The sequence below is a fragment of the Diplotaxodon limnothrissa genome, linkage group LG3, assembly GCF_057381915.1.
Source record: "Diplotaxodon limnothrissa isolate DT_005_m linkage group LG3, D_limnothrissa_male_GT1.1, whole genome shotgun sequence".
Lineage (NCBI taxonomy): Eukaryota > Metazoa > Chordata > Actinopteri > Cichliformes > Cichlidae > Diplotaxodon > Diplotaxodon limnothrissa.
The window spans coordinates 26,720,587-26,744,966 of NC_140598.1; the positions used below are offsets into that span (position 1 = coordinate 26,720,587).

The 24,380-nt window shown below is 40.8% G+C and overlaps 1 protein-coding gene across 1 annotated transcript; it reads right to left on the minus strand.

Annotated features, from left to right (window-relative positions):
• Nucleotides 1–1,749: 1,749 nt before the first annotated feature.
• LOC146635135 (sialoadhesin-like) lies at nt 1,750–23,334 on the minus strand. Its single transcript, XM_085350034.1, has 7 exons — nt 23,304–23,334; nt 22,486–22,521; nt 21,992–22,255; nt 21,667–21,912; nt 21,419–21,580; nt 5,231–5,317; nt 1,750–1,883 (listed from the first exon to the last, which is right to left on the minus strand). The coding sequence occupies exons 1-7, from the start codon at nt 23,332–23,334 to the stop codon at nt 1,750–1,752; spliced, it is 960 nt and encodes a 319-aa protein (XP_085206160.1).
• Between the last annotated feature and the right edge of the window lie 1,046 nt (nt 23,335–24,380).

Sequence of the window (24,380 nt, forward strand, 5' to 3'; positions counted from 1 at the left end):
TCAAAGAAAAAACTCAGGTAAATGTTATTTTATATATTATGCTTTGTATGTTGTTCAGTATATTTCTATGCAAAACAAGAGGGATTTCAGTACACAGCAGGATATTCACATTTGTAACCAGATATTTACATACACTTTAGGGAGAAAACATAAAACATTTTTACTGTACAACATCAATTTAGAGTAAACTTTTGTTTTAGATAAATATTGAAATATATTTTGAATTAGTTAAATGTCAGAATAAAGAGAGACAGAGCTGTCTATTTTTATCACTTTGATCAAATTTAGGAGTACATATACACTAAGTTTATTGTTAATTAATAAGAAAACTGCAGGCGATTCCATTCTGAGCTGAAGAAGCTTCTGATAGGTTAGTAGAGTCCATGTGAGTAAATTGGTGGCACACCTGTAGATGCATATAAGGCAAAACACAGAGCCTGTTTCTGTGACATGGGAACATCAAGAGATGTCAACCAAAACACCAAGAAAAGAACTGTGGAGCTCCATAAGTGTGGCTCAATTTTGAATACAATTTGGTGCCATTTGCAATTAAGAAAGTTTCTCTCTTTACTCTTAAAGTTAACAAATATGTTTTTTATATTTATCAATCTAAAAAAATGAATATTTAATCTGATTTGATGTTACAATTTAAAAAAGTGTTTGTGTTTTGATCTGAAGAGTACATAAATATGTGGTTTCAACTGTATATTTGATGATTGTCAGCACAAAGAGGGAGAGAGAGGAGAATGAGGACAGAACAGAGATGAACAAGAGCAGGTGAGACACACATGTTAGTCAAATGGTTGTTTACCAAAAGTATCACCGTATCATAGGTACTCATGTATCTCGTACCTAGTGTTTCTTTTTAGGTTTGCTATTTTTCAAATTCTACATTTATTAAGTTATACAAGGCTAAATAATTATATAAACTTTTCTCAATCTAAATAGTGGACATTGGTAGAATTAAAAAAATAAGTGTAATACAGGTCTATGATGATTTTTAGTGCTACTATCATCTAGTTCTGATTCTGGTTCTGTCTTGGTTAAATCCTAAGTAGTCCTGATTTTGAACTGTTGTAGTCCTGTTTTAATTCCGGATCAGTTCTGGGTCTGGTTGAATTGGGGTTTAGTCCTCGTGTCTTGATACAGCCCTGACCTTGTTCTGCCTTGCTGCTTAATTAAAAAACTAGTTTAAGGTGTCCTGCACATGTGATATATATTTTTCCCTATATGAAGTCATTCTTTTTTGAACAAAACTCAAAACAGAGCCTATTAATCTTTCAGTCATTTCTACCCCCCCCCCAAAAAAAAAAATAAATAAAAATCCCACATGCATACTACCCTTTAGGGCTAAGCCCCGGGTGTTTCAAATGTCTGGCTCCGCCTCTGGCAGAGGGGGGGCAAGGACTAATAGAAGTTTTGTCCAGAACTGCAGCTCTTAGACTACAAATGACACAGAGGCTGCTGAATGGCTGTGGTTACTGATAGCTGACTTCTGCTCAGTTACTTCTTTGGAGAGTGGGCTGGCTTGGATTGGATAAACAGCTTTTTCCCCTCAAATTGGCTGAGGCTGTCTGGACTTATACCTTTTTACAGCTCGTGATCAACACCTGGCAGAGTCACACGGACTCCTGACCCAAGACTTGGGATATAGCTTTTTGAAGAGCTGCTGTTTTTAATTACTTTCTGTTCCAAGTACTATTCCATAATAAAGAGCCAGTTTGTGGAGGCTGGTATTATCAAATTGGGTCATCTCACAAGGATGTCGATGGGAACACTTGGTTGTGTCACGGGCATTAAGTCCTCCAGAGTTCTGGTTAGGATTGTGGAGGAAATTTGGCAATCCCTGTCACCATCGCTGAGAGTTTGCTGGAAACCAGGTCCTAGCTGATCAATGGGGTGATGACAGCGAATATGTTTTTCCCTCCTTGATGGTCAGTACTGCCTTTGAGGAGCAGCCTGAAGGGGAGTGACCTACTTCTCCCCTTGGGAACACCATTGCTAGTTTTACGTCTTGTGGGAAGAAGCAGCTATAATATAGCTGTGCTAAGGTGGTGAACTTACATTCTCTGGTTGGAATGAGGGAGTTGAAATGGACTGGCGTTTTTTGCCTCCAACTTTACCCCTAAATGCAAAAGGATTATACATGGCCATGAACAGATAGAGAGCCCACCTGGACCCAAGCACTGGGGAGGGATGTCATTTCTGTCCTTTCAGCACTTAGTGGTTTGTTGTCCACGGCTAGTGGGTTTATTTTCTTTGTTGCAGGAGTGGGTGAAATCTCTGGCGGAGAAATTCTCTGCACCCTCATTAGTTTTTGGTCCTAAGTATTCAGTGAAGTAAGAATGGACTCTGGTTCTGATTATTATTTTTTGCTTGGTGCAGCCAAGCCGGCAAGATGGAAGACTAGGAAGAACCAAATGTTAGGTCAGGGTTGGACTGATGCTGTGCAGAGCTTAAACGGATAGTCGGCATCCCGTTTGAGAGTAGAGCATGCTTTTAACTCTCTGAATAAAAATCTGGACTCCTTTAAAACTATGTGGGTATTAGACAGGTTTTGTGTTCTATAGGAGCAGATGGGACACTTGTTCTCAGTGTGTGTGTCTTATCCTAAACTAAATACACACACCCATGTAGGATAAGCCAAATACCTTCTGGAGAAAGGTTTTATGGTCAGAAGACACAAAGTTTGAGTTACTGTACCAAAATGACAATAGGTATGTTTGGAGGAGTAAAGGCAAGCCTTTCAAACTGTATAGGGCTTTGGAGCGTGATGTCACGGGGGTGGGCGTGGAAAGGATTTTGGCCCGATCCGCCATTTTGGGGGTCTAAGTAAGGAGCGAAAGCATAGCCATGGTTCGTACTTGCTGTGTGGTCGGCTGCAATGTTCGATCTTACGACCGGCACGGGAATAAGTTTGGATTGTCTTTTTATGCTTTCCCAACCTGGAAGCAACATGAAGGAGCTCATGTATCGGATATTACCAAACGAAGGCGTCTAGCCTGGATAGCAGCCGTGAGACGAGCTGATATCAAGTTCTGTTACGTCTCCAGCTATCAGCTGGTGTGCTCAAGACATTTTCATTCCGGTAAGTTCTAAATATGTTCACATCACACTTTATAGCTGAATAATATCATCGTTGGTGGTCTCAGAAGTTATAGAAATTGCGATCAAACATCGAATGGAGTGACTTGATTGGTTGATGTAAAGACAATAAATGAAGTGAGACAGGAAGGACACAAATTGGCGTTAATAATTTGCCCGATTATCAATATGTTAATTTGCATGTACTTTACAATTACGGGCATATAATATGATAACGATATTTTAGCAGTTCAATGATAAATGTATAACATTAATTATGGTGGGGGGTGGAAAATGGCTATTTCACTCGATGCACTCCAGCTGACTTACTTTGACGACGTACTCTGATTTTGGCGGCTTGAAAATAGCCAAATCTTGCACCCAGCCATTTGTAAATTGGATGTGCGCCTCCAGTGACTTGTAATTACGAAACTGGTTCACTGTGTAAGCGCTTACTCCACAAACAAGATACGTGAAGATATCGGGGTAGGACAGTGGCGGTAAGTCGTCTGGGTCTTTACTCCACTGCCGTATTTCATATGGGTCCAGATTTGCGATGCACTATTTTTTTCAAGTACCGCTGCTTCGCCTCTGGACGCAATCGGTCTCTATACCATCCGTTTTCTTTTGAGCTGCTTTTAAGCATGTTTCTTGTCGTCGTCGTTCCAACACAGTGTGTTTGCTTTGATTCGTAGACCCCGAAAATGGAGCTGCGCTCCCACAATGCATTGCGGCGTGACGTCAACTCCAAAGCCCTATATGAGACTGAAGTCTATCTTATCTGTCATTACATCTGAGAGTGGGTAAAAAGGTAAGAACTATTTATATTAATGTGGATTTAATACTCAGTTTTACCTTTATGGTTTCAAAAAGGGATAAAAAAGGGATGCACAAAATTAATAGGATTTACTATTTGCAAAAGCACTCTGTTATAGCACTTTGTATCACTGTAAACATAAGAGCCTGGATGTTAAGACCTTTTACCCACTCTCAAATGTAATGAGAGGTAAGCTCCTCTGGGGACTTCAATCCCTTTCAGTTCCACCTTTCTTCACAGTTTGAAAAGTTCACCTTCACTCCTCCACACATAACTCTTATCATTTCTGAAAATTAGTAGCGTCAATTAGCCTTTATACATGTAATGTATTGGCCATTTAAGGAAACAGATCCTTGGGCAACTGACTGCAGGTTTACCCAGCCAGCCGAGACCGAAGAAGTCACTTGGATGAGTGACAAAACGTTTCTCCCACTGAAAACGCTATGTCCAGATGAACAGAATCAACTTTTTGGGATTTACTTCCCTGGATGATTGAGCATGCATCGAGGTGTTGGTTTAGGGTTAGTAAATGGTTAGTGCATATAGATGTTGCTGATTATGTAGTAGCAACTGTGTATTCGGTTAGTTTTTTTTGTGGTTTTTGTTTTTTAATGTGGTGTTAATAAAGTTGTCAAAGTCATCTCTCTCTCTCTCTCTCTCTCTCCCTCTCTCTCTCTCTCTCTGTCGTGTTCATAGGCGAGCAGTGAGACTTCGGAGAACAAAGGTGAACAGTGGTGTAGTGATGAAACGAGGCATAGGTGGGTGAAATTGACCTAGTTAAGTGCGCATAGAAAAAAAAAAAGGACCTAAAATTGAACCTTGTGGTGCACCACATCTACAGTGAGCTGATGATATGTTATCTATGTTGAACAAACAGCTTATTTCTAAAATATGATTGAAAACAGCTGTTGATAAAAATGTTCTGACCTACTGAGTCAAATGCTGAGGTTATGTGTAAAATAAAGCAGCCATGGTTCAGTACAGTAACAGCAGTAGATTTATTCTTAGTCTGTTAATTTGTGCTAAACTATTATTTTCCACTGTGTGGCAAATGTTACTGCAGCAGGTACTATGTAATGCACATGGTGCACTACAGAAAAGTTTACTAAAATATTAGGATTGGGACAGTGTTATTGGATTGGTTTGGTTATTTTTTGTAACCATTATGATTAAGCACCTTGTTTAAATTTAATAGTTATTATGAATTATTTTCTGCTTCATACTCAAAGGGTAAAAAATGTCTGCATCCACTTAGCATATCTATTGTGCTATCCAGCATTTTCCACAGATTAAATTAAACTTCCCAAGTAAAAAGAAGAGCAGCTGTACCTCTTTTCATCTTTCGTGTGACGATTATTTGTCCATAGCTAACATCTTCAGTTCTCACTGCTGAGTAAATTACTGCTGGATCACTTTCTGCAGAACAAAGGAAACACAAATTACAAGAGATGCAACAGCAACAGCGCTGTTTTCACACTTTACACTACAGCTGTGGCAAAACAATTTTAATTTTATTATTTTATTTTTCGTTAAACTGACATTAATCACCACTTTTGTGACTAGCAGCATGTTTTTAGAGTTTTTTTCCCACTCCTTTACACATCTGCTGAGAAACAGGAAATTATTGCAGAGAACTGGTAGGTGATTGTGTGAAGAAAGACATGCACAACCACAAAAATGCCACCTTCTTTAAGTGCAGTCTGACACACTTCACCGCAGAGCACCAAGCAAACAAGTTCTCACAACATGAACACTGTCACTGGCCAAACCAGAACTCTCTGTGGTGAAAAGTCTCATCAGCCTCAGACTACAAGAACAGACTGAATATAACAGGAAGAAGCTATTGTGGTTTTACATACAGGCCTTTAAGAAGACAAAAGGACCAATTGTCTTACAGTTTTCTCTTTATACACTTCATATATCCAACACATTCACCCAGATAACAACCGTATGGGGGTCAAAACCAGAAAGAAGACACACCTGGGCTGCTGTCTAACTCATGGTTCCTGAAGTATTTGAAAGTAGAATGGGAGGCAGAACCCCTGTTTTGTGGAACAAGGTCCCAGATTAGATCCACGAAACAGACACTCTACTTTTAAGATTAGATCTGTCATTGTCCCTAAGCATTGGACCTAGGAGTTTCCTAAAGGTTGATTCTGTTCATTTGGACGTAGTAGCATTTTCAATAGTGATGTGCGATACCACTGATTTTCTTTCCGATCCGATACCAAGTAATATTCAGGGTGTTATTGATGATTCTGATCCGATACCGATACTTTGTACGAAAAAATTAATTTATTTATTGTATCTCAAATTATAACATCATAATGATTACAGGACATCAGATTACTTGTTCTTATCACTTCATAATGCAGGGTTCATCATATAGGAATAAAAAACTGAAGTTGTGCGCTATTTGAACACCTTGCCTGCCTGCAGCACTAAAGGACTCCGTGAGAGACGTCTGTCTCGCCCTAGCAGCACCTGTCCCTGTCCTTCTCTTCAGTTCGCCTCAACATACGATCGTCATATTCTGTGATATGATTTACTCTGAGGTGTTTGACAAGGTTAGTGATGTTGCCACAACCATACATACCAACCCTTCCGATTTTACCGGAAGAATACCGAATTTCAGTGCCCCTCCCGAAAATTTCCCGGAGCCACCATTCTCCCGAATTTCTCCCAATTTTCCACCCGGACAACAAAATTGAAAAAACATATCACAGAATTCATAGCGCGGCCCAGCCAATTCCAGTTTCCAACATTGGCGGCAGCGACTTAGTTTTAATATCACTCTTATTATTAAATGATTAAACAGAAGAGTGAGACGGTTGAGAGTTTACGTCAGTGCCCGGTTATACAGTGGGGCAAAAAAGTATTTAGTCAGCCACCAATTGTGCAAGTTTCCCCACTTAAAATGATGACAGAGGTCAGTAATTTGCACCAGAGGTACACTTCAACTGTGAGAGACAGAATGTGAAAAAAAATCCATGAATCCACATGGTAGGATTTGTAAAGAATTTATTCGTAAATCAGGGTGGAAAATAAGTATTTGGTCAATAACAAAAATACAACTCAATACTTTGTAACATAACCTTTGTTGGCAATAACAGAGGTCAAACGTTTACTATAGGTCTTTACCAGGTTTGCACACACAGTAGCTGGTATTTTGGCCCATTCCTCCATGCAGATCTTCTCGAGAGCAGTGATGTTTTGGGGCTGTCGCCGAGCAACACGGACTTTCAACTCCCGCCACAGATTTTCTATGGAGTTGAGGTCTGGAGACTGGCTAGGCCACTCCAGGACTTTCAAATGCTTCTTATGGAGCCACTCCTTTGTTGCCCGGGCGGTGTGTTTTGGATCATTGTCATGTTGGAAGACCCAGCCTCGTTTCATCTTCAAAGTTCTCACTGATGGAAGGAGGTTTTGGTTCAAAATCTCACGATACATGGCCCCATTCATTCTGTCCTTAACACGGATCAGTCGTCCTGTCCCCTTGGCAGAAAAACAGCCCCATAGCATGATGTTTCCACCCCCATGCTTCACAGTAGGTATGGTGTTCTTGGGATGCAACTCACTATTCTTCTTCCTCCAAACACGACGAGTTGAGTTTATACCAAAAAGTTCTACTTTGGTTTCATCTGACCACATGACATTCTCCCAATCCTCTGCTGTATCATCCATGTGCTCTCTGGCAAACTTCAGACGGGCCTGGACATGCACTGGCTTCAGCAGCGGAACACGTCTGGCACTGCGGGATTTGATTCCTTGCCGTTGTAGTGTGTTACTGATGGTGACCTTTGTTACTTTGGTCCCAGCTCTCTGCAGGTCATTCACCAGGTCCCCCCGTGTGGTTCTGGGATCTTTGCTCACCGTTCTCATGATCATTTTGACCCCACGGGATGAGATCTTGCGTGGAGCCCCAGATCGAGGGAGATTATCAGTGGTCTTGTATGTCTTCCATTTTCTGATGATTGCTCCCACAGTTGATTTTTTCACACCAAGCTGCTTGCCTATTGTAGATTCACTCTTCCCAGTCTGGTGCAGGTCTACAATACTTTTCCTGGTGTCCTTCGAAAGCTCTTTGGTCTTGGCCATGGCGGAGTTTGGAGTCTGACTGTTTGAGGCTGTGGACAGGTGTCTTTTATACAGATGATGAGTTCAAACAGGTGCCATTCATACAGGTAACGAGTGGGGGACAGAAAAGCTTCTTACAGAAGACGTTACAGGTCTGTGAGAGCCAGAGATTTTCCTTGTTTGAGGTGACCAAATACTTATTTTCCACCCTAATTTACGAATAAATTCTTTACAAATCCTACCATGTGAATTCATGGATTTTTTTTCACATTCTGTCTCTCACAGTTGAAGTGTACCTCTGGTGCAAATTACTGACCTCTGTCATCATTTTAAGTGGGGGAACTTGCACAATCGGTGGCTGACTAAATACTTTTTTGCCCCACTGTATTTTAGATAGCAAGGAGCAGACAGCAGAGTTTCACTCCACCGAGGGAGTTTGTGACGTACTACCCGGCTTTCTCTAGACCGCGAAGGCCAGGTCCTCAGGTGGAAGCAGTCTCTGAATTTGGACACCCCCACTGTTTCCGGGCCGGCCAATAATAACGGTGACATTTAACGTATTTTATCCGATAAATAAACCTCACTCTTAGAGCACTTTTTTGCCACATGTATCGCAAACCACCTCTCAGCTGTTTGTGGAGGTAAAATCCGCACATGACTCCAATTACGCTGCGAGACATTTATACAGCCGTATTTCGCACATGACTATGAAAGGGGGAAAGGGGGAAGAGGAAGTAGTTCCTTTGAATGTAGACAATCTGAATGTTATAGTTTCTTTCCACTGTGTTCCTGTTAATGATAAACTACAAATTTACTCTAAATTTATAAAATATCGATATTTTAATGTGAGAATCGATTCTAGAACATAAATGATTGGTATCGGAGGAATTGATATTTCAGGATCGATCTGCACATCACTAGATTTCAATGGGAGAAACATTTCATCACTCACTCAAGACACAAAACATTCTCCCATTGAAAACATAAAACCCCTTTTGGAATTTACTTATCTGGATGATTGAGTATGCACCAAGAGACCTAGGATTGTAGGTGTTGTCATATGTAAACTTTTCTTTTTTGGTTTTCTATTTTTCCATTTTTCCATTTCCATGTCTTTATTTCATTTCCTCATCCATCAGCCAGTTTTGCCAGATCAGCCTGCTGAACGTAGAGGGAAAGATCTTCTTCAGTTTCTTGGCCCAAAGACTATCTACTTTGTTGCAAAGAAACAACTATATTGACACATCAGTGCAGAAGGCCGGCATCCCGGGCTTCTCGGGATGCCTGGAGCATGCTAGCGTCATCTGGCACCAGATTCAAACTGCCAAGAAAGAACAAAGAGACCATCACGTGGTCTGTTTAGACCAGGGGTCCCCAATCCCAGTCCACGAGGGCAGGTGTCCCTGCAGGTTTTAGATCTCACCCTGGGTCAACACACCTGAATCACATGATTAGTTCATCACCAGGCCTCTGGAGAACTTCAAGACATGTTGAGAAGGTAATTTATCCATTTAAATCAGCTGTGATGGATCAAGGACACATCTAAAACCTGCAGGGACACCGGCCCTCATGGACTGGGATTGGGGACCCCTGGTTTAGACCTTGTCAATGCCTTTGGGTCAGTTCCGCACGAGATCTTGTGGATGGCCTTCAACTATTTCAGCATACCAAACCACATCACACGATTGGTCAAGATCTACTTTTAGGATTTACAGTTTTGTGTGACAGTTGAGAACACCACCACAGCCTGCCAGCACCTGGGAATTGGAGTTATGGCAGGCTGCACGATTTCCCCTCTGACACTTATCATGGCAATGGAGTTGGTCATGCGGGCATCTTGGTGGGTAGTAGGAGGTTAGAAACTCAAGAGTGGCCTTCGTCTTCCTCCTATTAGAGCTTACATGGATGACATGACCATCATTACAACAACAAAACCATGTACTGGGTGATTGCTACAGAAGCTCCAGGAAAACAGAATGGACAAGAATGGAGTTTAAGCCAAGTAAATCTTGCAGCATCTCCATCATGAAAGGAAAGGTGACAACTGAGCAATTCTATATCAGTGGAGAACAAATTCCAACAGTCTTAGAGAAGCCCATAAAGAGCCTGGGATGGTGGTGCAGATGATGATGCAGACCTCAATGATACGTGGCAACTAGAAAAACTAAGGCAGAACTTGGCTGATGACCTCAAGTGGATTAAAAACACTGCACTTCCAGGGAAATTGACGGTCTGGTGCTTCCAGTTTGGGTTATTACCCAGACTACTGTGGTCGTTGACAATGTACGAGGTCTCACTCAAACATACCAATAGACTAGAGAAGCTAGTGAGCTCCTACATTAAGAAGTGGCTCGGACTTCCTGAATGCCTCAGCAGCATTGGACTCTATAGCGACGGGATACTGTCATTGCCTATCCCTAGTCTGGTTGAGGAGTTTAAATGTGCAAAGGTGAGGCTTGAGATGTCACTCACGGACACCCGGGAGAGGCACTGCTCCCACTCTAGCAACAGGGAGGAGGTGGTGGTGGAGGAGGTGCGTCGACAGGAGGAAACAGCCAGATATGCCAGAGCCATGGCACTGGCCAAACAGGGTCGCTGGATGAATTGGGAGAGTGTGCAAAAGAGGAAACTCTCATGGAGTGAAATCTGGGGAATGGAGTCTAATAGACAAAGTTTCATCATACGAGTAACAAATGATGTGCTACCTTCCTAAACAAAATCTGAAGCTCTGGTTTGGAAAGGACCTATCCTGCCCCCAGTGTACAGACCCAGCCACACTCAAGCACATCTTGGTTGGTTGTAGGTAGAGCTGGGCGATATGAGATTTTTTCATATCACGATATGTTTTTTTCATTTCAGACGATAACGATATATATCACGATATAAGCCAAATAACTATATTTGTAAGTAAAATGTGAAATAATCAGCAGCTTGTTTTGATTTAAATATTTATTTCCCATAATAAGTTCAACAGGGTAGATGTACTTAAGAAACATGAGACTAACTACACAAAAGGCAGCAGCTAAAGCGTTTAAGTTTCCAAATAGAACAAAAAAACCAGACTACTAAATTGTCAATTCCACTTAGAAACAAAATATTAATTCTAAAAACAAATCTTAGTTTGTTTTACAGAAGAAGAGACAAAATTGACTAACTTTTGTCAATATCAAATACACTGTGAACTAAAACGAAATTCTCAATCTCTCCTTGTTGTATAGCTTAGCTTTTCAAACAGTTTTAACAGTTACTCTAGTCTGACAAAAGCCAAATGACGAATTAGTGCTTCCAGTCAGAGATTGAGCATGCACCAATTTATTGTATTTCCAGACTTGCTTTGGCACAAACTCTGTTTGACTTGAAATAGCCGAAATACCTTCACACTATGGAACGTCACGACAATCTCTCCGGCATTGGAACCATCATCTGTTTTCTCTTCGGTAACCTTCGGTCACGCTCTCGGTTGATTTTTCTCTAGTCGGCGCACTCATTTCCTCCATTACCCGGGCGGCACGGCGGCTGGCTGCTTCCCAAAATGGTAAATGGTAAATGGCCTGTATTTATATAGCGCTTTACTAGTCCCTAAGGACCCGAAAGCGCTTTACATATCCAGTCATCCACCCATTCACACACACATTCACACACTGGTGATGGCAAGCTACATTGTAGCCACAGCCACCCTGGGGCGCACTGACAGAGGCGAGGCTGCCGAACACTGGCGCCACCGGGCCCTCTGACCACCACCAGTAGGCAACGGGTGAAGTGTCTTGCCCAAGGACACAACGACCGAAACTGTCCAAGCCGGGGCTCGAACCGGCAACCTTCCGATTACAAGGCGAACTCCCAACTCTTGAGCCCGCAAACAAATACACATGTGCGGCTTGGCACTTGTGCTGTACGTAACAAGTCACGTGAAGTGACGGTGCGGCTGTGATTGGTTCGGCTCTGCGCTACTTAATTTGGATTGGCTGTTCTTTTTTTTCTTTTTTTTCTTTTTTAAGAGGACAAGAGCGGTGAGGCCTATCGCAATAGTTAAATTTTTCTATCGAGAAAAAGTTATTTTGCAATACATATCGTTATCGTTCTATCGCCCAGCTCTAGTTGTAGGACTAGCCTTACTCAGGGCAGATACACATGGAGACAAAACCAGGTTATCAGGTGTCTAGCAGAGAAAGTTAAGTGCAAAAGAAAGTCCATTAATGCTCAACCTTTCATGAACCAAGATGAGCGTCAGCTTTCATCAACATTTGTCCGGGAGGGAGAGAAGTCGAGGGCAAGTCCCAAAAAATTGTGTATCTCATTGAGCTGACGGTACCATGGGAGGAAACAATTGAGGAAACATTGGAGCTCCGCTATGCCAACTATGCAGCTGAGGCAAGGGCCAGAGACTGGAAGATGAAGGTGCGCCCGGTGGAAGTGGGGTGTAGGGGCTTTGTTGCCAATACAACAGGAAAACTGCTTAGAGGGATTGGGATCAGAGGACACGCGCAACAGCAGGCTAATAAGAGAACTAGCTAACACTGCTGAGAGGACCAGTCACTGGCTATAGCTAAAAAGGGCTGACATCACTTAGCAGTCAGCTAACCACAAGTGAAAAGAAATTTTCCGCTCTTCTCCCCTCTGCTCTTCTTCCCTTCTCTGGGAGGCAGTGGGGAGGTGGAGCATACAGCCCAATCCGGCGGGGAGGTGCCAATCCGGCTCTCCTCTCTACTCTCTCCTATCTTGTCCCTTTTGTCTTACTTCTCTCCATCATCTTTTCTATCCCTTTGAAGAAGTGAGGCTCCATAAATGCTAAAGAAGTAAGTATTAATTCTCAGTTGCAGTGAATAGATAGGAGAAAATAAACTGTAGAAAATTAAACAGAAGAAAGAATAAGAGAAATAACAATTTAACTAAACCAGTGACACACACTCTGGGGCTTGATCAACCCTGGCAGGGCCTCCTTGGATGACGATGTGTAGCAATAATTTCCGAAGAGGGTTTTTTTTATGCTGAATAATACTGGGAAACCGAGGACTGAGTTTCATTCCTGTATCAACGCCTATTCTTTTTTCTTCACTCAGTAAATATTTCCTTGATCCTCTACAGCATAGGTGTCAAACTCTGGCCCGCGTGCCAAATTTGGCCCGCAGCCTAATTACATTTGGCCCGCGAAGCCATACCAAAATACTATTAGAGATGGCCTACTGGTATTATACAGCTAATATATATATTGTTTAGTATTAAGCTTTGCTTGTTCCATATTCAGTTTTCCAGCAAAACTTATTTGAGTCCATAAGAAAAGATTCATTCTTATATCTGGAGGAAGATTTTTTTTTTCAATAAGTATTAATGTTAGCCCGCGACTTTGTTCCAGTTTTGAATTTTGGCCCACTGTGTATTTGAGTTTGACACCCCTGCCCTACAGGTTATTTAAAATGCTGCTGCTAGGTTGTTTACTGGGTTAAACTGACAGTAGATGTGATGGCCAAACCCGTGGCCACACTCTAAAGTCGGTAACTTTTGTATTTTCATTCTTCATTTTAGTTGCCAATAACTTTATTGATTGGTTTGGATACATTTGTTCTATTTGTAAGCGCGCACATTTAGGTTACTTATGTATTCATACTACTTCATTTCTTTGCTTTCTGACTAACCTTTGTCTTATTTCTTACCTGCCATCATCCCTGGGAGTTGCTGGACAAAAGATGGTAGCCAGGGTTTGAAACCATTAAATGAAAAGGAAGATTATTGGACCACACCACCACTTCCTGCTGAAGGGGAGAATGTGTGTTTTCTTTACTTTAAAAACAAAGTATTTGTATTTAATTAAATATTTGAGTTTAGGGTTTAATGGGGTTTTGATTTTCTTCTTTGGTGTTTAGTTTATTAACAAACTAGATTGTACTGCATCGTTTGTGATTTATGATTGTGTTTTGTTTGTTACCCCTCATGTGTCACAATGATCTGATCAGCCATTATATATACCCTTGTATGTCATTTCATGTTTAGGTCAGTTATGTTTGTTTGTAGCAGTCATTTGGTTTGTTAAGTTTGCAGTCTTTGCATGAGTTCAGTTTTGTTTCTTTGACCTCTTTTATGAGCTCAACATTTATTACGTTTGTAAATATAATTTTGGGGGGTTAAATAAATGGAAACTATATTTTTTCTAATAATTCCTGAGACTCCTCCTGTTTTTCAACTCGGTCCATCACAGTAGACATGATGCAAAGAAGAGCAACTTTACCTCTCATCTTTGATCTGGTTTTCTTGTCTTTGATGATGATTTCTCCATAATAGACGTCTTCTGTTCTCACTGATGAGCAAACTGCAGCTGGAAAATCAAAGAACGTCACTGACATGAATGGAATTTTAAATGTTTTAAATTCCATGTTTTTTAATAATAAATGGGAAATAGTACAACTGCAGAGGTGTTAGCTTTTGTTAACCAGAGACAACAAACACAAAGGCCTTTGAACCAATAGAAAACAGTGTTGGGAAGGTTACTTTTAAAAGGTATTCCATTACAGATTACAGATTACATGCCCCAAAATTTATTCTGTAACATATTCCATTACGGTACTGAAAACGCCTCATCGTAGTTAGGTGTGGCCAGGTCTGTGGCTCTTGACAAATCTTGTTTTAGTGAAATGAACGTCGGCTCTGTGTCCGGCGTCCAGGGCAATTCAGCCTTAAGATTTCGAACGCCCGCCTGCTTTATCAGGTCCCTTAAAGGGGCCGTTTTGCCGGCATAGTTCAGGATGAACTGCCTGCTGTAACCTGTCAAGCCAAGAAAAGAAAGCAACTCCTTTACAGTTCTTGGTTTTGGATGTGTCAGAATTTGGTCTCTGTGTGTGTTCATTAATCCCACTGATTTGTGTGCGATCACTCGGCCCAGAAATGTTACCTCTGGTCGGACCAACTGCAGGCCCCTGCTGACGGGGCTGCAATGAGAAGATCATCAACATACTGTATCAGTGTACAACCATCAGGCAGTTGACATGGTGACAGTGCCTCTTTCAGCACCTGACTGAAAATGCCTGGTGAGAGTGCAAAGCCTTGTGGCAAGCGTGTGTACCTGAATTTCCGGCCTCTGTATGTGAATGAGAAAATGTCTCTGAGTGACTCATGCAGTGGGAGACAAAAGAATGCATTTGCTTGGTCAATACAGGTGAACCACTTTTGGTCCCATGTAATGACAGCAACATATCCTGAGTACTTTGGATTACTTAATATTGTAGCATGCAGAGGAATCTTAACAAAGAAGCTCACAGAGAGAGATTGAGCTTGTTATTCAACCCCAAGCTAGTAGGGGGAGTTCTTTATTAAAACACTTGCCGGGGCTACAATGTGCCTCAAGGTTCAACAACAGCACAACAGAAGTCACTCATGGTACAGCACTCTCTCTACAAAACAACAACTGTCAGTGAATCTGCATCACACAGCGTAAACAATGTGAATTTACTATTGCTGTGTGATTTGTTACTATTATTGAAGGTCCGCGGCTCCGAACCGTAGTAAAGGGACCTCTGACTAACATGTTGGGTTCGTGTTGGGCTCAGATCCGAAAACTAGCTCTACTTTGTTGTGTGGGTCACCTTTGCTTGCGAGAGACAGAGAGAGGCGTTGAAAGGCTTCTCCAACGGAACTTATTGTTTCGGAGGAAAATACGAACACGGTGTACAGTCGAGTCTTAATAGCTTACTTACAACTGGGCTCGTCAGGCACGCTTCTTGGCTGCAGTGGTTATTATTATATTTACATGCTTCCAGCTCCCGTTTCTGCTCGATGACAGATCGTACTTTTCCACTCCACTTTTTCTCCCTCTTCACGCTCACAGACCCATAACGGGTATGGTAGTCCATTCTCCCTGCAACACGGACTACACTGCCCATGAGGCTACATTCTTTAGAGCTATACCTGTAGCATTCTGCCTTTTAGCTTAGCACAAGAACAACAACAAAAAGGCGCTCGCCCAGGAAACACAGTTGCAGAGACCTGTAACCATGGCAACTGTAACGCTGCTGCCTGGAACAACAGAACGCAGCTGTCAAACAAAACCGAAACAGGCCTTATCTGCCACAATATGAAACAGGAAAGTACCGCAGTGTAATCCATTTATTTCAAAAAAGTAACAGTATTCTAAATACCACATTTTTAAACGGTAACTGGAACAGAATAAAGTTACTCATATTTTGTATTTTAACCCTTTAACCTAACCATTTAAAGCCGGTCGGAGCGGGCACGCTCTGTTTTGCATAACTATTTTTAAATCCTGGTAGCACTGCAACCACATAAGTTAGCGCAATTTTTTTTTTTTGCATATGAAACCGGAGGAGTTGTACTTACATCTTATGCCATCAGCTTGTCCTAGGTCACAGTTTCCTTCCACATATAACTTTGCAAAAACTGCATAAAAAGCACTTGCAGCAACAAAAACATAATATTTCGGAAACACGCTTTTCTGATCTGATCAGCTGTTCATAACACTTCCTACATCCATCAGCGTGAACTATCGCATGTCTGCCATGACTCGCCCGAAACCGGAAGTGACGTCATTTTGCGGAAATGTCGTTTTTTTTTTTTTTTTTACCATCAGGGCCTTAAGAGCCTATACTGGTGTTTTTAAAAGTGATGTTTAACTTTATGACTCTCTGTATCGTTTCTGGGATGCTTAGGACTCAAATTGCACTGCTGGAAATAGTTTATTTTGATGCATATGCCGTTTTTTTTGCAAATTTGCATTACAATATTTATTTTAGTTTTTCCTGCATTATATAAAAATTGGTGTATCTCAAAAATAAAACTCTGAAGACACTCAAAATGAATTTCCTGTGGTGGGAAACTATTTTGTGCAACTTTTTTGTTTTTACGGTTTTGAGGGATAAGCCTCATAAAAAATTTTCTAAGTAGAAATATATGTTGAAAAAACAAAAACGATTTTCAATTTTTATGTAGTTTATTGCACATTTTTGCAATTTATGTACCGTAATTGTCGGGCTATAAGCCGCTACTTTTTGCACAAGCTTTGAACCCTGCGGCTTTTAGTCAGGTGCGGCTTTTCTATGGATTGTCCATGATTTTTGTCATATCGTAAGACGATTTGTTTTATTTGTTCCGCTATTGTACGGCACTACGTTGCCTGGCGGAAGGGCATGTGATCGGACACACATCGGGGTTCAAGAGTAGTATGTTGGTCACATGTCCATCCACCAGGCAACATAGTGCCGTACAAGTAGCGCGAAAAACAAACTTCAAAGTAGCGCTACACGTTCAGCGGGAGGCGTGGATGACAAGCGGCCATAAACTTGCGAAAAGCAAGTTATGCTCAACTCCACCGGTGGATTCTGACAGCGTGGAAAAGTGTGAAAACATCCATGATCACCAACGGATTTCAAAGGGCTGGACTGCTGCATGATGGAGAGGAGGACACCGCCACGGCCCTTCTGAGGGTGTTCGACTCTGACACTGACAACGAGGATTTCTTTGGTTTTGAAAGTGACAACGAAGGAAAGGAGCTGAGAGTGGATGACGAAGCCATCCTGAGCCTGTTCATATCCGACACTGGGGAAGATGGTGGTGAATGACTGACTTTTCTTCTTGTTAAAGCCGTGTCACTGCACCTGAGCCTAAAAGGTAGTCCGAATCTATTTTTCTGGTGTGCTGTAGGTTATTGTTATGTACTACATTTGTTACTCATTTATGAAGCACAGTACATGTTTCGTACTTGTAATTACCGCTACTTGTACATATACCTAAAAAGTTATGCAAATATGTACCCATAACTTGTTTTTCAAAATATTAATAAAAGTGATGTCTCCAAACAGCCATCTCTTTCCTGACAATTCGCTTTGTGCATATTCTCTTACATATGATAAGTCAACATTGAAACACCTGCGGCTTTTGGTCAGGTGCGGCTAATGTATGTACAAAACAGGATTTTCCCCTGATTTTAGCTTGTGCGGCTAATATACAGGTGCGCTTTGTAGTCCGGGAAATACGGTAATTTCTATGCACTTAATGCATACATATTATTAAAATTTGGGCTATAATGGTTGTATTGATGTATAGTATGTATATGTATGTATTAAAGTTTTAAGACCTACCATAGAACCAAGAATGCCAGAGCTTACTTTATATTTTTACATGCTGTGGAGCCATTTTTGGGAGCATTTCAAGTTGCTATACATCAATACAACTGTTGTAGCCCAACTGTTAATAATTGTTTTATTTTTTATTTTTTTAATAAAACAATTTAAAAAATTTAAATTATTTATTTTTTTATCTTTAGCTAGATTTGTGCATATAGATTGCCAAGAAAAGGTGTAAACCACAACAATATAAAGCCACTTGCCTATTTGAATTGTATTAGGACTTCAGTTTAAAGTATTAAGGGTGTGGCCTTTTTGACTTACCATATTTTCCGCACAATAAGAGGCAGTTAAAATCTTTTAATTTTCAGAAAAATCTTATTTATGTGTGAATTCTGGTTGTGTTCTGGTAGTCAGGCGCCTTGCCGTATAATCAGGGTCCAAAACTCCTTACGCTTCAGGTCCCAAAGTCAAATGAACACTGCTGAATCACTGAGATTAAAAACTGTCTAGATTCTTTCATCTTTAATAAAATGATCAGCATTGGTGCTTTACCAGGTTTAACAACTAAGTTTAACATCCAGGCACCCATGAAAACAAAATTTATTAAATTTAATGGAATTAGAAGTTAGTAGGAAGTTAGCTCACTAGTTTCCACCTAAACATGATATACCATGTTGATATATATATATATGATATATATATGTTGTGACTGAGAGATTTGTGAAAAAATTCAAACGTACAGCTCTGCTACCACCTCCACCATAAATGAACACAGAAAACTAAACAGCAGTGACTTTTGTAGGGTTACTGAAGTTGGACTAGCTGGTATATAATGATGTGCTATGTGATTGCTAACGACACAGCTATGTTAGCATAACATAACCATGGTGAAGCTGGAGGATAAACGCTAACTTTTTTCCACTTGATAAAATCTAACATGAAGGTTCCCGATTGTTAGGGACAAATGCAATCGCATGGCAGGATGCTGTAAACGGATCAAACTTCAGTCAGGTGAACAACTGGGATAATCCATCCACAATACAAGGTTAGTCATTAATATACTGCAACAACATGGGAATAGAGCAGCTGCCAGAGAAATCAACACTAATGAATCAATGGTACAGAAGTGGAGGAAGCAAGAATGAGTTGAATAAAGTTTGATTTATCTGACTGCTTCGTTTCGCTTAATGTGCCTTATAATCCCGTGCACCTTATGGTCCGAAAAATACGTACTGCACACTGCAGTTTAATGTTGCAAAGCACCTCTTTTTAACTTCAGTGGATATTATACATGGTTATGCTCAGTATATGTCAGCCCATTTCTACTGGAAATGCCTTTTGGTTAAACTTTCAGCAAGGAATTTGCATTTGCACTGTTACATTTTTATAAAGCTTTAATGTACATAAAAACCAGCTTCTTGTTTAAGTGAAAATAAATGGAAGGTTGTCTTTTTGCGCTAGTAATGTTGTGGAGTTGTATTTTGTCTTGCATCAATTATATCGTCAGTTATATCGTTATCGCAAATTTTCAAATATATATCGTGATAAATATTTTTGGCCATATCGCCCTGCTCTAATCAGTGTGTGTTTTGGTTCTACTGGTGTTACTGGTTCTGCTGGTGAGACGATGTGTGTGACGATGTGAGACACTAACACTTTTCCACTTGTAAAAGTTAACGTTAAGGTTCCTGATAGTTGGAGACAAATTCAGTCGCATGGCAGGATGCTGTAAACGGACCAAACTTCAGTCAGGAGAACAACTGGGATAATCCATCCACAATACGAGGTTAGTCATTAATATACTGCAATAATATGGGAATAGAGCAGAGAGAATTCAGCATTAATGAATCAATGTTAAGGAAGTGGAGGAAGCAAGAAGAATGAGGAGGAAGCAAGAAGAATGAGCTGAGTTAAGTTTGACTTATCTGACTGTTTTGTTTCTCTTAATTTGCTTTATAATCTGTACGCCTTATGTATGAAAACAGACCCTTTCATCGACAATGTACCTTATGGTCCAGAAAATACGGTACAGAGTCATAGGTAGGGATGGGTATTGATAGGATTTTCACGATTCCGAGTCCATTTTCAATTCTGTTTAACGATTCGATTCTTTATCGATTCTTTTTTTTTTTTTTTTTAAAAAAGGAGAACACTAAGGTCGATTAGCTTAGAACTTTGTTTTATATCTTCTATTTGAACAAGATAGAAATTTAGGAGTAGCCTGGCCTTACAAACCCAACAGTGAGATCTTAAGAGATCCTTAAGAGATCCACAGCCTACGGCTCTTCAATGGGGTGTCACAGGGTCCCCGGGAAAAAAAATTGTAAATGTAAAATAATGATATGCACTGTTAGTTGATCTACTACGATGACCTGGATGACTGAGAACCTTCATAGACACTGTTAGTTGATTATTTACCTGCCACATTAACGGGAGAGGACGTGCAAACCTTACCGCTGCTGCTGGGTTGAGATTCACGAGTCTGGAGCAGAATTAAAACATGACATTCATTTAAGGTTATCGCGTGTTTTGTGAGCAAATGCTTTTGCAAATTTGTAGTGTTTCCTCCCTTAAATGAAGTATCTACTTTGCAAGTAGTGTAAGTTGCCCTATTGTCATCCGTTCTCGTAAAGTATAACCAAACTTTTTAGCGTTTGAGCCACCATGTTTCCTGTCAGGTAAATGACGCTCCGCAACGTGGTGACATCATTTGGGGCGACTGGATTCGATAAGGGAATCGTTTGCAAAAATGGCAAACAATTCCAAGGAATTGAAACAGTGGGAACTGGTTCTCAACAAGAACCGGTTTTCGATACCCATCCCTAGTCATAGGCAGCTGTAGCTGCTAGCTGTCTGCTAGGCTTTACCTCAGCTAATTGGAGTCCCTGAACTGGACCTCTCTGCTGTGTTGTGTACTGTTTGACTGTTTTGGAGCTCCACCAGTTTTAATTAATTATACTTACATGGCAAAATTACATTCAGGCATCTTCTCATTCTTTTTTTTTCTAAATAATTTTTCTGCAAACACTCAAGAATCTTGTGAAACCCAATATTACCTCTGTTCATCTGCTGTTGATGATGTGATATTTTCACATCTCTCTGCATGTTGTCATCTTCTGCAGGTTCATCGTGAGCTGTTGAATTGATTGCAAATTTAACAGTGAAATATTTTACTGTCAAGAGTCTAAATGGAACTTCAATCTAACAAAAATGAAAAAAGTGATGTAATGTGTAAAATGTGAGCTAGTTGTGTAACAATATAACTGCACAAACATCTCATGTAAAATTATGCACAGAAAATAAAATACATAGAAAAAATCTGCAGCTTATCAAAACCCAAACATCTCAAATGCAGTCATTTGAGTTTCACCTTCAAGTTTCCTGTGGACACATCGTCTCACCAGCAGAACCAGTAACACCAGTAGAACCAAAACACAGACTGATCCAACAGACGACAACACAGAGAGAATAGGAGCAGAGGTGGATGTAGGTGGAGGTGTGGATGTAGGTGGAGATGTGGTGGTGTGTTTGTCTAAAACAAAGCAAACACAGTCATTAAGTTGTCGTCACATTGTGAATGTTGAAAGCTGCAGAAACACAGACAGGTGAGTGTGTCACCTGTGACAGTGATCCAGCTGGATGGAGACTCTCCATGACCGCTGATGTCACACTTGTAGAGGCCTTCATCAGACCTGGAAACATGCTGGATGGTCATGTGACCTGTAGGCTGCTTCCTGATGAGGGAGCCATCTTTATAGAAAGCAGCTGGGAGGTTGGAGGGAGTGGTCTTTGTTTTACAGAGCAGAGTGACGTCATCTCCCTCCATCACAGGGAGGACAGGACTCTGCAGGATCACTGATCCACCTCAACACAGAGACAAACTACAGCATTTCATCCATTTACACACAGCTTCATCAACACTAACTCCACACACTCAGCTTACCAGTGACTGTCAGGTTAACCATGTTACTGATGGGACCCTCTCTGGACTCACACCAGTAAACTCCACTGTCATGAAGCATCATCATGCCGATGTTACAGGAAGAACCAGCACCTTCTCCCCAGATATCTCCACACTGAGTCCTCTGTCCTTTGCTTGTGTTTCTCCTCAGAGTCCATCCAGCAGAGCTGTCGTCCTCCTCACAGCTCAGAGACACAAAGTCTCCTTTAAAGAACTGAGAGCTGCTGGGACTCACAGTCAGACGAGCTGTGAGGGTTACAATGAAAAACTGATGATCACGTCTTTGAGATCTTTACTGAAAGTAAAAGTTTTAATCCAAATGTGTAAAACATGTCAGAGTTTATCAGGTTGAAAATGAGAATTTTGGTGAAAAGGTGAAGTTTTCCATGTGAGCTCCATTGTGAAAAATGAACCCAATCAGGTCATATCAGTGAGCATTTCTCAGGTTTAAACTGTGACAGAAGAAGGTTACTGACCTTGGTTTGTTGTGCAGCTCAGCAGTGAGATCAGAACTAAAGAGAAATGACACTCAGGTTGATTTGAGGTGAACATAAAGAACAACTCCACACAAACAGCTGACAAACACACAAAGTCATCTCTCTCTGATGTATCTGCTCAGTGTGTAATCATAAATATAGCTTGTGGAAGATATGTTAACCATTTATCATCACTCTTTCATACTTCTGCATATTTTCAGTTAGATGCCAGCAACATGTTTCAATAAAGTTTGTATAAAAGCTTGAAAAATGTGTAAACCTAAAAAGCTGACATTGATCGATTCCAGCTGTCACAGGGTGTACAGGTCATCAGTCCAGTGAAGAATATCATTCAAACCCATTTTAGCCATTTTAGAATCACCAGTTAAACAAACATGTCTTTTTAATGTTGAGGAAATCTACACAGTATTGTGGTTCCTGTGTCGTTGACAAGGTATTTTGAGTTTTGTGTTTGTCATAGCTCACACTCTAGTGTTATATTTTTTTTATTTAAATTTGCACTGACTACACTGTGATTATATGGAAAATATCTACTGCATTCAAATACCACAGTAAATTCATTTGTTCAGCTGTGTTGATATAATGAGTGAATGATTTGATCTTTTCACTGCCTGCTGTGTTTCCTCGACTCCTGAGCAAAGATAAAGAGTCAGTTCAGACCTGCAGTTGGTCCTCGTGGTGTTTTGAACTTGAATTCAGCCTGATTTGTTTTTCATGTCTTCTCCTCCATCATCATTTATCAGGAGAGCAGACAGTCAAAGTACAAGAATTCAAACAAACACAGAGATTCTACTTACAGAGCAGACACAGCACAGATGTTTCCTTCATCGTCCTTCTCACTCATTTGAGCTTTTTTTCATTTCTGTCACTGACACCAAGTAAAGCCCGCCCTCTTCCTCTGAGCACCAGCTTTTCTATTGGTTCAAACACAGAGGTTGGGGGCTGGCTTTTTTTTTCTTTTTTTAAAGATTAGAAAGACACACGCCAAAAAACATAAAAAACCTCTAACTCTGTCATTTAAAACTGTGACACACATGTGCAAGTACTTAAGGATGAACACATTCAAAAGAAGTGTACATAAGCACTGCTTTAACTTTATCTGAGTTTGACCAAAGTGATTACATTTCATGTCAATGCCCACAGACATTCTCGACATTAGTTCAATGCAAAATTGAGTCTCCTCTGTTCTCAGTAAGCTGTAGTTTTGTTCATGAACAAATTCTATTTCAACGTAGTTGATGTGTAGTGGACATGGTTTATATGTGGCCACTAGAGGGAGATGTTGGAATTTAGTGGTTGAACGGCTACTCTGAGGCACCCCTGAGCAAGGCACCGTCCCCACACACTGCTCCCCGGGTGCTGCACTGGTGGCTGCCCACTGCTTCACTGGGTGAATGGGTTAAATAAAGAAGAGTAATTTCCCTACGGGGCCTAACACATACACATTCAAAAAATTATTACATGGATGAGCCCATTCTCACTCTCAAGGTGTAACATCTTGACGATTTGTCACGTCCCGCGGCGTGAGGAACGCGAAAGGGGACCGTTCACATTCTTATGGTACGTGCAGGGTTATGGGTGAAATCTAGTAGAATTACGGTCCCACGGTAAAATCATAACCTTATCCCTAACCTTGACCAGCACTTTAATGATGTTGAATAGTGTTTTCCAAAGCTATTTAAGGAAAATGAACGATGTGTAGATTGAGCCCAAACGGTTCTCATTTTTTCTAATTTTTCCGATCTCATCATTTAGGAACGTGTTGGGTTCCCCGAAGCAAAATATGTTGATGATTTGGCAGCTAGCCTCAAATATTACGCCTCAGGAGTGAAAATGTGTTGCATGAATACAAGCAGATCATCAGTGATGATAGT